A 16,454-nucleotide genomic window follows, 5' to 3' on the forward strand; every position below is an offset into this window, starting at 1 on the left:
TGGATATTAAAATTTTAATAAGTCTGTGAAAACCAAATATCTTCTCCCCTTGTCTCAAACGTATCTTATCTATCAATCTATTAATTTGTATTTGTTGCTGTATGGACAGCTCTAAAAATTATATAATAGAATTTAGTAATATTTTTCTTTTGGAGTATATATTAATTTTTTTTTAATTTAGGGTGTTGGGGAGATGGCTCAGCAGTTAAGAGCACATACTGCTCTTGCAGAGAACCCAAGTTTCATTCCCAGCATCCACAATTCCCTGTAAACTCAGATCCAGGGGATCTGATGCCCTTTTCGACTCCACAGGCATTGGCACTTAATGTGTATGTACCACAAATCAATCTCTCTCTCTCTCTCTCTCTCTCTCTCTCTCTCTCTCTCTCTCTCTCTCTCTCTCGTGAGCACACACACACACACACACACACACACAATCTCCCAATCTCCAAAATTTTTTTCCAATCAAGTTTTTTCTATTTATCTTTAGCATTCTAATTTATTTGAAAGACACTTTGGGGAAATAACATACAGGATTTGGGGGTGGTATATAAAAATGTAGGCATGCCCGTGCATGTGTGTGTGTGTATGATATGCAGTGTGCGTGCAGAATCTGTTTCTATAACTAAAAAGAAAAAAGACAGCAGCCAGTTGGTGCTACTCATCTGCTAAACTGTCTTCCTTTCTCTTCCCTTTGTCATACTGCTGCCATGTACCAGGTTCCCTGAAAGCCTGTTTGCTCTAAGCTCTGTTCTGTCCCTTTCACTTTTCTAGTCAGGCTCTAGGGCTATTGACTATCCCTTTAGAGGAACTATCAATATTTGATAAGCCCAATACCCCACAAGCACCTAAATTTCTTTTTTTAACTATAGATAATCTTTAAGAGTCATTTATTTTATGTATATGAGTGTTTTGCCTGCTGTATATATGGATGTGCACCCCATGCATGCCTGATACCCTCAGAGATGTGAAGAGGGTGTTGGATTCTCTGAAACTGGAGTCATTGAAGGTCATGAGCCACTGTGTGGGTGCTAGGAACTGAACCCATATCCTCTGTAAGAACAGGAAATGTTCCTAACTGCTGAGCCATATCTCCAGTCCAAACTCACAATAAAGCTAGAAATTTAAAATAATACATAAAAGTAAAAATATTTGAGATGTCCAGGCATGGTGGCTTATAAGTTTAATCCCAACACTTGGGAGGTAGAGCCAGACAGATTTCTGTGAGTTCAAAGCCAGCCTACTCTGCATATCAAGCTCTGGGCCAGCTAGGGATACACAGTGAGACCCTGCCTCGAAAACAAAACAAAAATATTTGAAATGAGGAGAGAAAGCCCATAATTTTAAACAACTCATGAGAAATGAAGAAATTACAATGGGAACTATGAGCTATTTATATCTGAATGGCAATGACAGCCCCATATACCAAAACTCTTGGGATGTAGCTAATTTGTGCATCAACAGCATTAATCTGCAATCATTCTTCTCTTTCCATGTATGAATTTTAATAGCACTTCCTAACTGAATAGGATTGATACCCAGGAGCATTATTAACTTGTGCATATTAATCACATGAGCAGACATGAAGCAAGAAGCATGATTTTCTGGTGGTACCCCCTTCATTCGGCTGTGGGTGATCTTAAGTGGGTCCAGTTTTCCCAACCTTTTTCTTAAATGGTAAGAAGTTAGAAGCATGTTGTACAGGCTAGATAGAGGTGCTGGTCAAACTAATAAAGCAAGAAAAAGAAATGAGGTTAGAGAAGAAGAGACAAACCTGTCATCTTTTAGAAGTTACTGGTGAGCATCTTCCCAAGATTTGCTTATCCTGTGGACCACAAATAAAACCTTACCAGCATCCCTCCCATCTCCAGTCTTGCCTCGCTTAATTCCTTCTCAAAGACCTACAAACAATCCTATTAGCCACTATCATGTATTGGCTATTGTGTGCTAGCTGGGCATTTCATAGCATCCTTTAATCTTGTACCAGCCATTGGAAGGAGATTTCCATTAGCTGCATTCTGAAAACTGACAAAACAGAGTGGAAGGGATCAAGCTGTACTCATGTGGCTGAAGGCCGCAGAGACTGGGGTGGAGTCGCTAAGCTCAGCCATGGTACTAGGCGACCACAGCACTGGTCCGCCTTTCCTACCCATTCAACTTTGCCTCTCTCTCTCTCTCTCTCTCTCTCTCTCTCTCTCTCTCTCTCTCTCTCTCTCTCTCTCTCTCTCTCTCTCTCTCTCTCTCTCTCTTTTTGGGGGGTTTTTCGAGACAGGGTTTCTCTGCATTGTTTTGGAGGCTGTCCTGGAACTTGCTCTGTAGACCAGGCTGGCCTCGAACTCTCAGAGATCCGCCTGCCGACACCAACTCCCAGCTCAACTTCGTCCTAGGAAATGCTACCCATAGACACCATGGTTGGAGGAGCAACCTGACTAAGCATGTGCAACCCCCTTCTAGAGACAACCCACAAGTACGAGGGTAAAAGGCCCAACCTCTAGGCACAACTCTGCAGGCCCATCTCAGTTTCTTTGACTCCACCACACACTGGACCCCTTGATGCCTCCTGCTTTCCGTCCCTTTTCTCCTGCAGGTGGGACCACAACCCAACCTGCACTGTATCTCCATGAGAGTCAGCTTCCCACGGAAGCCATGCTGAGATCGACTCTAACCATCAAGATTCACAGTAGCACTGAATCCTCAACATCATGCCTTCCTTGACCCTCCCTTGGAATAAATTTGGGTAGGGATGACTACCCCTCCCCGCTGCATCCAAACAAATCATTTCCTTGTATCTACTTCAATGTCTATACTGCTCAATAACTCCCCAGGGAAGAGCATTGTGTTTAAATTGTTTCTCTGTTTTACTCATCACCTGGCTCGACCACTGAGTTGGATACGTCTGAAGTACAACCACAGCCTCTACCTGTTTGACTTTGCTTACCTGTAAAGTGGGATAATGACCGTATGGTCCTCTCAGACTTGAAAAATTCAGTACATACAGAGCGCTTACGGCCTTGGACAGAATAAGCACTCACTGATTGTTTCTTTGCTACAGTTGCTTATCTGCCACACACCAGCACCGGCACATGGGTACTGAACGAGTGGGAAAGCCTGCTGAGGCCCACTTCACAGGCTGTCTCCCTGGGAGACAGCGGAGACGGGCTAAGGTCCCTCATCTCTTTGTTCTCCCTGCCCCAGAGCAGACTGCACCGCTGGACCCTCCAGCGTGCAAACCCTCACTTTCTCCTGCAAGAAAAAAAAATGAAAAATAAACTTGGCTTTGAATCCAAGGCCACGGCTGCTTTTGATCTCTGTTACAAAGCAAAGCAATTATTGGACACAAAAGCCCTGATTTATTTATGAAATGCGATGGACATCTTCGAGGCGGGGACGAGAAAACTCACTGAAGACCAAGTCCTTGTTGCCACACAGTGAATGGCTGCTTTCAAACACAGGCCCCCCAAATGCCCTCTCGTCTAGGCTGAGAGTCTCTCCTCATTAGCGTGTCTTCCAGAATGCTGCAGCTTCCAACAATCAAATTCACATCACGGCCAGGGCAAGTAATTAAATTCTACAGGCATCGGAGTGCAGAATAATGGATGGCTATTGTGAAGGGAGCCGAAGAAAACAGAATGAGGCTGCAAATGGGATGGGCTTCAATACCTAGTCTTAGAAACAGCCAGGGGTAAAGAGGAGTGAGTGTGACACACAGTGACCCTCCCAGCTGGTGTGGTGAATAGCGTTGGATTCAGAGCTGGCTCAAATACCTGGGTTTGGGGAATGCTATTTCCTTAGCAGACACGGGCCTCAGTTTCCTTGATGGTAAAACAAGGAGGCTACACTGGAAGTTTCCACGATAAGCTGAGAATTTGTTAGAAATACAGATTCTCGTGCCACACTCTAGAGATCTACTGGCTTGGCAAATGTGACTGCGGAGCCCAGCAATCTGCTCCTAACACATCTCCAGGGGACTCCAACCCAGGCTAGACTATGACACCCACTGGCAGGTGATGTCTAAGGGGGAGGCCACAAACTCAAAGGCAGGAAAGGCATCAATACATCATACTGGACAACACTAGGGAGGCCGGGCAATAGAGGGCTGTTTTGTTTGGTTTTGTGAGAGTGCCTCAAGTAGCTAGGCTTGTCGAAAATTCACTATGTAGCTAAGGCTGGCCTTGAACTCCTGATTCTCCGGCCCCCATCTCCCAAGTGCTAGAATTATAAGCAAGTGCCACCACACCTGGTATGAAACCTCCAAGTTTTAAAATGTTTTATCTTAATGTAGTAGTTCTCCACCTGTCGGTCGTGATCCCTTTTGGGTCAAACAACACTTTCATTCACAGGGCCACCTGAGACTATCAGAAAACAGATATTTATATTACAATTCATAACAGTAGCAAAATATAGTTAGGAAGTAGAAATGAAAAATTTTATGGTTGGGGGTCACAGCCACCACAACATGAGGAAATGTATTAAAGGGTCACACACAGCATTAGGAAGGGCAAGAACCACTGTCTTAACGTAATGATGAAGCAGATTATGTTTAAGAGCTGAATTCAGCTTAGACTGCTGTCTGTACCCTCAGTTCTGGTGTACCTTTGACCTCCATCATGATCTATCTGTTCTGCCTCCTGAGCTCTCCCAACCCCCTTCTCTCACTTTTACCCTTCAACACCCTCACTGTTAACTCATTCTCAAGTCTCAGACCCATTTTTGACATCCCAACAGAGCAGACTGAAACACAGAGGCAACAAATTGCCAATAAAAGGAGTACAGGTTACTTTTCTATTGCCGTGGTAACACCAGGACTTATAGAGGAAGGGTTTAATTGGGCTTATGGTTCCAGTGAGTTAGAGGCTGTGACGGCAGAGTGAGGGCTTGGGGGCAGAAACGGCTAAGAGCTCACATCTCCAACCACACACAGGAGGCAGAGAAAAGAGGTCTCTTGAAACCTCAGACCCTGACCCCAGGCACATCCTTCCTCCAGCAAGGCCACACTTTCAAATCCTTTTCAAGCAGCTACCAGATGGGAACCAGTGCTCAAGGCTTGTGGTGTAACAGGACTCCAGACCTTAGCACAACTGACTCCATGATGGAAGTACCATTCAGGCTGTAAAACTCAGCACCTAGACAGCACCACCTGCCAAAACTACAACAAAGGCCTAATCCACCATAGTTCATAGCTCTGGGAAAGTCTCTAACGGTACTAACCTTGTTTTTTTAGCTTCTGACTGTAGTTCTGCTTCTGGCTAACTGTTCTTGCTAACTGAAGTATGTCAACCTAGAACATGGGTTTTTGTACTTAGAAACTTACCCTAAGAAGGGCTCAGTGCTACACTGGGATCCTGAATGCCCAGTGTATTCTTGGGCTGGCTAATAAAGATTCTGGCTTAAACCCATGTCCAAGCAGTCTTCTCTGGTAAATACCCCACAACAAGGGGAGACATCTTGTTCATCTCACCACAGAAAGGAAGACATGTAAGGATGACATGAATCTGATAAGATGAAGTGTTTTTGTTTTTGTTTTTGTTTTACGAGACAGGGTTTCTCTGTATTGTTTTGGAGGCTATTGGTCCAGCCCGGCCTCAAACTCACAGAGATCTGCCTGCCTCTGCCTCCCAAGTGCTGGGATTAAAGGCGTGCGCCACCACCGCCGGGCTTAGGATGAAGTTTTAAAGAGACAAACATGGGGGGTGGCAATTCAGGCCAGATTTAAAATGCTGATGCAAAACTATCTGGAGATTTCAGCTGAGACCTAAGTGTCAATCATGAATTGAGACAGCCACCAGAAAGGCAAGCATTTTCTTTCTTGGTGGTGTTAGAGTTGAAGTGTTGATATAGCCCTCTCTATTCCAAGCTGGCCAATCCTTTCTCCTGAATGCTTCTCACCACACACTACTACAGGTCAGAGAAAACTCAGCAAGATTCATGGTGAGCAGCTTCTGGGGAGACCACAAGCAAACTACAGAGAAGATCTGAGTGAACTGCAATGCTCATTTCTAAGCAGCAAAGACCTGAGAAGACCATTTTGATTTCTGTGTCCAAGCCACGAACAGGTTTCTGCACTTATTGGATATTTGTGGCCCTCAAGGACCCAAGAGCAAAAAACATGTAATATGTTCTGCATTGAAGGACTGTATATTGATCACAGCTGTTCCCAGACAGGGTGGGCAGTCCTGAGAGGTAAGGTGCATCCTTTGTTGAGGGACAACACCTAGCTCAATACGATAAAAGGGCTGGAGTAGAGAGCCCAATGGACATCTATTACCTCTTATCACAAGGACATCCCAACCAAGTTGCCTTGGTCCTGATGTTTTATCGAAGTTCCTGGGGAGCCACCCTCACTCATCCTCAGCCCTGTGGATTAGCAGAGCTGAGCACCTCTTGCTCCAGAGGTAGGCATCTTTCCTACACTTAGTCAGATGCAGTGGCAAGGGAGATCACATGTCTGTGCTGGACCAATCAGTGCTTAGAAGATCTAATGCTAGATAAAAAAACAGATAAGATTCAAGCCGGGGGCTGCTGGGAGCCACCTGGTCATCAAAGTGGGACAAACTAAGAAAAAGGCTCTTCATCAAAACTCTGCCCTGAAAATTGAGAAACAGACACCAGAGCTGCATGGCAGAAAAATTTTCTGAAAATAATTTTTGTATCCTTAGAAGAACCCCCAAGCCTGAAGCCAAGGTCATCTTGAAAAAGCTGAAAAGCCCTTTCCCCACTTCAAGCAGGTTGAACTATATTTCTGTTGCCAACAGGCACAGGTCCTGACCATTCCAGATCGCCTCTAAGATCTTATTCAGTCCTGCTTTGCTCTGTCTGAGCCGGACCCCTCCCCTTACAGCCAGACACCTCCACCAGCTTCCAGAGTGCCTTTCCTAGTGCTGGGGACTGAATGCTGGGCTAGTCATGCATGCTAGTCAAGTGCCCAGTCTCTGAGCTACATCTCGAGCCTTCTGCTGTCAAACTGGGAGCAGGGGTATAGCAATCTGTGCCCAAGTCAGGTCCAGCAACCTGCCCTCAATAACCCAAGAAGAGCCAATTGAAAAGTGGAAAGTCAAAAAAGGAGAGATTTATTCAATGCCACACCGAGAAGAAGGACAAAGAGTTACAGAAAAACCCTCAAGTCCATCTTTGGGGTTCTGAAGTGAGATGGAAGTTTAAATAGAGGGCCAAAGATGTACACATCTAACATGTCCCAGTCAAGGTGTGGTCCCACCCACTGACTCATCTTTGTCTGGAATTCAGTCTCATTCTGAAAGGCATTCTGACAAGTTGTTATTACTGTGTGAAGTATCATTCAAGGAGACAAGTACACACATACACATATACACACACACGCACACAGCCATACATGCACTCAAGCACACACACTCCCAAACACATAAGCAAGCACTCATGCATGCACACACACACACACACACACACACTCATGCACTTGTGCTCACACACACACACATTTTCCTTCTGCTACATGAAATTCCTGGGGAAATCCCTATTTCTTTGGGGTCCATTGTTTCAGTGATTTGATAGTCAGATTGAAAGACACAAGTGTCTCTTTAGAATATCTTCATTTCTGACAAGATCGGGTATGTTCAGGGTGATATGGCCGTAGACGAATATCTTCATTTCTGACAAGCCAGTTATACTCCTTTGTGTTTTTGAGACAGGGTCTCATTAAGTTGACCAGGTTAGTCTTGAATTCACTCTGTAGCCTGAGCTGGCCTTGAATTTATAGATGAACTCATGATTACTCAGTCACCTGAGCAGCTAGATGACAGATCTGCACCTCTAAGTGACATAAGTTTCTGGAGTTTATAATGCTACTACTCCTTAGAACAGAGTCTCCATGGGCTAGGGAGTGGCTCAGTAGTTAAGAGCACATTCTGCTCTTGCTGAGGACCCAGGTTCAGTTCCCAGCACCCACGCTACTCTCACAACAGCTTGTAGCTCCCATTCCAGAGGATCCAGTGCCCTCTTCTGTTCTCCATAGGCACTGCATGCACACGACAGACAACACACATGTAGACTAAACATTTATGCACATAAAATAAAACATTTTTAAAATGACCAAATCAAATCAAGACAAACAAATAAATAAAAGCCAGACTCTATGAAAGAGAGAGCAGAGAATGGGAAAGCGTGAGAGTAAAGTGAGGTGGCATAATGTTCTGTGAGAAGATGGCAGGCAGGGCAACTATTTGACGCCCATAGCAACCACTCCTGGCCTCCTGCAGCTTGACCAACAGAGCAAGGTTGGGTGGGTGGTGAGAAAGACCCCGCCAAGCACTAGCACCCCACACTGGCCACACACTTCCACTCCATTATCAAGCTTCCGTTTCTTGAGTATGTTCTGAGCGCCACACCCTATGTTGGCACTTGACCTGCCTCTGCTCTTCCAAGTGGTCCCCAGTGTGGTCATTGTTCCAGACCTACTTCCTAGATGAGAAAATTGTGGGTTAAAAACATTGGCCAGGGTGCTCAGTGACAAACTCTAAAAACCCTGTCTCACTGATGGTAAGGAGCTAAAGCCACATTGATGCTCTCTTTGAAGCTGCCCAAGGCTTTCTCCCATCTCTATAAAATAGGGTGTGCACCCCGCATTTCCCCAGGACTTAGTCCTGGAGTGGTTGAGATAGATATAAGAATTCTCCCTATATAAGAAGCGCGGGACTTAGCTCTGAGCTATATATACTGTGGACAAAACAAAAGGGCCTCACTGGGCTAAATGAGCCAGGCACACTTGTTCCCAGCACTCTCCCAGCCCACAGGGGCCAGGTCAGTTCCTTTGTTCTACAGGACAGGCCTGGTAACAAGGCAGCCAGGAGCTCAGCTGTGGACATTTTTCATTATTTTCCACCCTGTTAACCTCCATCACAAGTCAGGCTGCTGTCAGGCTAAATGAGAACTGCAAAGATTTATCTCACTTGTCCCAGGGCTCAGCTCAGGAAAAAACAGCCTTCGTTTCCTAAAGGCCTTGACGACCCTTTCTCTCTGAGTCATTCCCACCCAGGAAAAGGCTGTGACAGCGGCAGGCAAGGGCCATCCCAGGATCAGGACTCCAAAGCAGCAGACATCTAAAGCTTGTCGCCTGGCCTCTGTGAAGCACTGTGGGATGATTTTTTTTGGCTCTGTATTTACCTTTCTAATTATGTTTGCTTATGCAAATATTAAACTCAGACCACATGTCATAAACACAGCATCAAGAAGAAACCAGAAGTGTATTGTGCAGCAGGAGGCCATGAGGCAACAAGCACAGTTCTTCTGCAGAAATCATCCTCAAAGCGGGCAATGCAAGCACAGACCTTAAGAGATGATGCGACTTTAAGTCAGCAGCCTGTCCCCTTCCTTGAGTGTCTAGCCCCCCTGGGTCACCAGATCACTAAATTGGTACCTGGGAAGAAGAGCTAAGCTGTACTGAGTAACAGTCACTGCTGTCCTAGGACCACAGCCAGCTTTCACAGAGCAAGGCCAGGGTAGCCTATGCTGCCAATGCCCCTCAGGGTGTTTCTACCCATTTCACAAGTGAGAAAACCGAGGCACAGGAAATTTAAGTCATCAGCCCAGAGATACATAGATCACACGAGAATGACATATCCCATCTAACACCAGCTGGGATGGTCTGTGAGCATTTCACAAATGAGGAAACCAGGGTGCAGGCTTAAGTCACAAGCCTGAAGATATACAGGACACATGGGTTTTTAAAGGAATAGCACCAGGATTATTTTCTTTCTAAAATACTAAGGACTCTAGTTTTCTGCTATGGTCCATCCCCACAGGACAGCACGTCTGACCTTCACACGGGGCCCCCAAAAGCAGCCAATTTCAGCCTCACTCAACAGACTAAGAGAAGGCTAAATGACACACCCATTTTACAGAAAATTGAATTCTTCACACATTCACATAGAGCCTCCATTGTGACAGGCATTGTTTAAGATGCTTTGGATAAGCTGGGTGGTGGTAGCACACGCCTTTAATCCCAGCACTCGGGAGGCAGAGGCAGGCAGATCTCTGTGAGTTCGAGGCCAGGCTGGACCGACAGCCTCCAAAACAATACAGAGAACCCCTGTCTTGTAAAACCAAAAAAAAAAAAAAAAGAAGCTTTGGACAAAGGCTTCAGGGGACATAAAAAGTGATGACTCTTTTCACCCTTGGCTACTGGATATTTCCCTGGGTAAAACCTTTCTTTTAGCAATGGAGTATTCCACTAACACCTTAAAAGTAAACCAACTTTTGAGCCTATGGTTCCCATTGTGAAAACCGATCCTAAGTAACAACCAGTGTGGGGGAAAGCTCATAGTGGGGCTCTTTGTAACATAAAATCATGGCATTTATCAAAGTATTCAACAGAAAGAGATGAGGCACATAGGTCAGGGTAGGTCAATATAACAAAATGCTGTGCAGTCATTCAAAACAGAAGTAAATTTTCAATGTGGGAAATTTTTGACAGAGAGCATTACCTAAGTTTGTCAGGTGACAAAAGTAGGCAGTAATATCAACTATACAGTATGATCTTACACAGGGGGAAATGTGTATACATTCTAGAATATGCACAAATTATAGGCACTCACAGGAAATATATCGATACAGGTATACACAGAGAAATTCTTAGAATTTCCAAGTGATTGACTGGTAAAATTTCTGTTGATTTAAATTTCTGGGCCCATGTCCACTTCCATTTTTCCAGATTGCCTATGATACACGTATACTACACATTTAGCCATGTAAAGGTTCTTACTCTTGTGTACATAGGTGCTAAAGTGACTGAGTACACACAGTCTCTCAAAGGCAAATACAGAGGTCAAATTTGGACTGGAGAGTATAGTGTGGCCCTCAGCCCCCTGTATCATTCAACACCTGCCTTTCTGGTCCCTTATCCCCAAATACATCTCACCATGTTGATAGAATATTGTCATGGCCAGTCTAGGACAGAGACCTAGGGCAGAATAGGCAGCTGACCTTTTTGAAGAGTCTGATGACATCCTCACTGATCTGGGAAAGGCGGACGATGACATTGTTCATGAAGATGTCATTGAGGGTGGCATGGTCTCGGCTCTCCCGCCGGGTCTGATGCAGTACCAGATACCAGCAGTTCACTGGCGAGAGGAGATATTGATCCTTCCTGTGGGAACCAAGATGGCTCAAGTCAGCTTCATGTCAGTTCCCATGGTCACTCAATTTTACTCTCACAGCCACCTTCAAAGTCAATCTTATTACACTTTGTACAACTATGGAAACAGGCCAGAGAACCAAAGTGATACTCCATGGTTATAGAGTAGCTCTAGAGCTAGACCTTGGGCATTGACTCTGTCTCTATCCTGGGCCATCTACATTCCCTTTGACTGCGGCACTTGTCATGTTCCCTTCCCTCTTCTAGAAACAATCTATCTTAATGGGGCAGAGAAATACTAAATAGATTGTTCCGAACTATTTCATGGTTTCTAGCTCTATGCAGTGGAAAAACAAGAAGATACTTCCTCTCCGCTAACCTGTCTCCAATAACCCACAGAGTCCCCCGGGCTCTTGACACCTTTGTCCTTCCCTAGGGAGCTCCTGACATCCTAGAAACCAGTATGACAATAATGATGCTTGAAAGAGCTGGTGAGCATCGGCCTGAAGGGGTCAGGTTCTGCATGTGGAAAGAGAGGCAAAGGAAGATACACGTACTTACGGGACAAATAAGCCTTTGTCCTATAGCGATTGATGGGTTCTCAGACTGACTCTAGCTGGACACGGGGCTAAAATGGGATGTCACACTGTGATCCCCTGAAAACATCAGAAATGCACGTTCCAGCCTTGCAGAATCAGAACACTGGGGTTGGGCCCAGCAGTCTGGGTTTGAGAAGCTTGCCTGGGCACTCTGATATGAGCTGAAGTCTGTGTATCTCTGTGTATCACTGCTTCCCAAGCTAATGAAACAATAGACAAGTCACTGTCTTGACTCTGCTTTCCCAAAGACCCCCTCTTGTCAGGCTCAGGAAAAAGTATACATGCTCTTCTGTAAGAAAAAAGGCAAATAAAATCCTAAACACAGACGCAATCGATGACCCCATCTTGACACACAGCATACCTGAGCTGGGTTCTCCTTCTACAAGCCCCAATCTTTCTCTTACCATGCTTTCTAGTGCAGAAAGAAAAATCAGAAGCAAAGCCCAGCCCTTTTCTCTTCAGAAATTGACTCTCATGGAATCCCTCATGGTTACAGAAGGCTGCCCGATAATATTCTGCCCACCTCTACCTTCCTGGGAGCCCCTAGAGAGCAGGTACTGTTTCTCTTGTACTCACTGTGCTCAGGGCCCAGCAAGGTGGCAACCACAGAGTGGATGCTGTGGTAGAGTGACCCTTGAGAAAAGATCTCATTTGTACTGGGCTTTTGAAGGATGAATATGGGGTTTCCAATCACAAGTGCATGTGCCCACACGCGTGTGTGCGTGCTTGTGTGTGTGTGAGAGAGAGTGAGAGAGACAGAGACAGAGACAGAGAGAGACTGAATAACAAATTATCTAAGGAAACCCTGAATTCTGAGAATAGTACTGAAAGCATGTTGGTCATGAGGCTGGGAAACAGGATAGAGGCTTGACTGCAGCAGGTATGGAATGTAAGGCCAAAGTAGTTGGGATTCTGCCATCTAGGCTATGTTTGAGTCCGTTGTAACACTGTAGAATAGCCTCAGGAACTTATAACAGGACAAAGTGAGTTTGATGCTCTAGGGTTGAACCTGCTATTAGTATTTTAAAAAACATTCTTCAAAAGATTTTACTCTGTAATCAGAATTCAGAATTTCTCTTCCAAGATATGGGAAGTCACAGAGGTTATACAAGTATAACTAGTGTGTGTTTCCGAAAAAAATCAGTGAGGGGAAATTGGAGGGACAGTAGGATGGATTCATACAATGGACAGATGGATGGGTAGATGAATGAGTTGGATAGATATGTAGGTAGATAGCTGGAGTGGATGGATGGATGGATAATGGATGGATGGGTGGATATGGATGAACAATGGATAGATGGATAGACAGACAGACAGACAGACAGACAGACAGACAGACAGAGGTTAGATGTGTGGGTAGGTAGATGGATAGAAGATATGGATGATGAATGCATAGATGGATGAGCAGGTGGGTAAGTACAGACATAAATGTGAGGCTAGAGATAGGAGTACCACTCATGAAGGAATCTCAGTTCAGGCAAAGGGAGTTGGTAAATGCTGGGTGTAGCACAGGGATTACCGAAGTCTAGACAAGCACTCCTCAGTGGGGTACATCTCATCTTGAAGAGTTGCTGGAAATAGGAGTGGGAGTAGAAGGAGAGAGTGGTGATTCTGAGATTTGGCTTTCAGGCGACTGGGAGGAAGCCAATGGCACAGACTAAGAGGAGCTGCAGGGAAAGAAGCAGGTTTGGACAGAGAACATCCCATCTCACTTTCTACTGCTTCCTGGGTGGTGAAGGGAATCAAAGGATTAAAGGAGAGCTGCCATAATTGAGCTGTTACTGAAATTGCTTCAGGGGCTTAGCTCAATCTGGGATGCAAGAATTGAACAGCATCTGGGGAATTAAATGTGTAAAATTATGGATGTTTAAGAGGAAAGCAAAAAGACAAGTGATTTTGAAACAACTCGGAAGTGCTAGATTGACTTAATGATGGCCTTTAATTAGGTTGCCCGGCCAGAGGAAAATGGTAGCAGACAGACAGAAAGGACAGATCTGTGGGCCAGGAGGTGGCACAGCCCAAGAATGGGATGAGGAAGAGGGTAGGAGGGAGGAGGGGGGAGGACAGGAAGAGGAGGAAAAGGAAGAGGGACAGGAGGAGGGGAAAGAGAAGGAAGGGAGATACAGCAGCAGCTAACTTGTGTTAAAGAGAGGTCTGGGGTTCCTTCGGGCTTTCATTCATTGTCTCTCTGTGGGTGCATGCACTCACACGTATTCACATGTGTGGGTACATGTGTTTGCATGTGTTCACATGCACTAGTTCACCCAGGTGCTGTGTGTGTGAAGCTCATATTCTCTGGCGAGTCTCTACCTGGCCTTCTACTTAAGTAAGAGGGATGCAAGAGAGACAGGAGATGATGCTGTAGCCTCACTAGTGTATCCATAGGATGGAGACCGCAGAGCCTCCCCATAGCAGACCCAGAAGTAAGGTGGTCTGTGCTGTCTTCCTTCAGATAGCACTTTCTAGACTGAGGATCGAGGGCTGAAGTGGACATTCCCAGAGCAGAACCTGCTGGGTGGAGAACTATTGCCAAAGAATGGGCCGGCAAGAAGGAGAAACATGCCAGTGAGCTGAAGGGCAGGTTAGGGGCCTCACCCAAAGCTCTGGGTGAGACCCAGGGTGACAAATGTGGCTGGGGAATATGGTGGAATATGGGGAATAAAAAAGGGTCTTTAAGTGCCATCTGAGAGTTTGTTCTTCATCCTGAATCATCAGGGAGCGATAGAAGGATCCAGGGCAGTGATTCTCAGCCTTCACCCTTTAAAACAGTCCTCATGTTGTGGTGAACCACAACCATAAAGTTATTTTCACTGCTTCTTCATAACTGTAATTTAGCTACTGTTATTAATCATAATGTAAATATCTGTGTTTTCTGATGGTCTTAGGTGGCCCCTGTGAAATGGTCATTCAACTGGTGACCCGCATTGAGAAGCACTGATCTAGAGCAAAGGAGTACAGGGGTCAAAGTGTCTCTTCACTTTATAGTGGGACCCTAGGAGGACGCGGGGTGATATCCAGGGGCCGGGTTGAAGGATTCAGTGCCTGGGTGTTGACTGAATTTGGGGGCCAACTGAGAAGGTGGGGATGGGGAGGGAGACTCCTGGATGACACTCATTTTCTGGTTGTGCCCCCAGGGAAGTAGAAGTGGCCTTCGAGGAATGAAGCAAAGGTTAGAGGTATGGCTGGAGGGAGACAACCCCACCCCCTGAGAGTTTGACAAGGCTGCACTCAGAGAGAGGCAACTCTCTTGACTCCCATGACTAGGAACAAGGAAGGGACAGGCAAAGACAGAGAGCCGTATCTGCCTGCACAAGCAACATGCCCACTCTGAAGCCCTGCCTAGCATGGGAAACAGCTGGCCCTGCCTTCCCATCTCATCCCTGCCCTGTTTCCACTCAGATGTTTGGGGCCCAGCTCACACAAACAAAAAGCTAGGCATGGTGGTTTGAATGAGAAATGTCCCCCATCGCTCCTCTGTCTGAACACCTGGTCCCTGGTTGGGTGCTGTCCGGGGAGGTGCAGCCTTGCTGGATGAAGTGCATCACTGGGGACAGGTTTGGGGAGTTTGTAATCTCACCCCACTTACAGTGCTTACTCTTTGCCTTGTGTTTGTGGTTGAAGATGCGATTGCTCAGCTTTCTGCTATGGTCGTCTGCTGCCATGCCTTCTCAGACATGGCCTCCCTCTCAGAACCATAAGCCAACAAAGCAAACTTCTTCCATAGGTTGCCTTTGGTCATGGTGTTTATCACAGCAACCAAAAGCAGCTAACATGCCAGGTGGGCCATCCACAGTCAGGAAAGTTAGAGCTGGCCCTTCTGTAGAAGGCTGGCATCTGTGACCTCAGCGACAATGGTACTAGACCATTACTACCTCACTGGGCCATCAATAAGAGCCACTAAGGTGAAACAGAAAGAAAGACTCTTGGACCTGGGGGTCTTGAGGCCTGACTTTGAGGCTCACTGAAGTGTCTATGAGAAAGGAGTAGGTAAGGTAGGGTGGTACTCTCCTATGTCTACTTTCTAGCAGTATGACACTACATAGATCACCTATGCGTGTGGGCCTAGCTACTCAAACCATGCCACTTAACGCCAGCAAAGAGATCCCTGGTCATTGTTCACTAGCGCATCTGTGCAGTGCCTTTATGGTGTGCATTCTGTAGGGTCAGGCCCCAAGATGAGCTTGAGCACATGTTCTCCACATAGTAGACAGTGTACTGGGGGAAGACAGAATCACTGGGGGCATCTAAGGTGTGTGTAGAATCAGATTGGGAGAAAGTGCTAGAGTAAAGGGGCATACCGTACCACAAGAGCCCAGAGCAAGGGTCTTGAGGCCTGGCTTTGAGGTTCACTGAAGTGTCTATGAGGAAAGAGAGGGTAAGGCAGGCTTCTAAGAAGAATTAGAGGGGATTAAGGGGAAAAAGCGTGGCCTCCCTTAGGGGCAGGGAATTTGGTGCATGAATTTAAGGGACAAGGTAAAGACCAGCGTGGATGAGCATAAGCATCAAGATGGTTAGGATAAGAGTGGTGCATGGTGAGGCTGGAAGCCTGCAGGGCTGCTGGGCCCTGGGGTGCCTGCGGCCTCATCCCATGCACCATCCGCATTGCATGGGTTGCAGAAAGCAATATCTGGATTACAGGTGACAGATCAGGAAGACGGTCCTCAAGAACCTCTGCTTCCACTCTCCTTTCCCTGGGGTCCCCTGTTCCTTTCCCTGGGGTCCCCTGGGCCTAATACCTAGCTTCCTCAGCT

At 46.1% G+C, this 16,454-nt stretch overlaps 1 protein-coding gene across 4 annotated transcripts in view; it reads right to left on the bottom strand.

The window, feature by feature from the left end:
- The window catches only part of Srgap3 (SLIT-ROBO Rho GTPase activating protein 3), a 217,162-nt gene that overhangs the window by 80,637 nt on the left and 120,071 nt on the right, over positions 1-16,454 (bottom strand). For all 4 annotated transcript variants that reach the window (XM_005066160.4, XM_005066159.4, XM_040738194.1 and 1 more), the window contains exon 3: positions 10,954-11,116. In XM_005066160.4, the coding sequence (XP_005066217.1) occupies positions 10,954-11,116 (163 nt within the window). The remainder of the gene's footprint in view (positions 1-10,953; positions 11,117-16,454) is intronic.

This window comes from Mesocricetus auratus, unplaced genomic scaffold, assembly GCF_017639785.1.
Source record: "Mesocricetus auratus isolate SY011 unplaced genomic scaffold, BCM_Maur_2.0 Super-Scaffold_100676, whole genome shotgun sequence".
Lineage (NCBI taxonomy): Eukaryota > Metazoa > Chordata > Mammalia > Rodentia > Cricetidae > Mesocricetus > Mesocricetus auratus.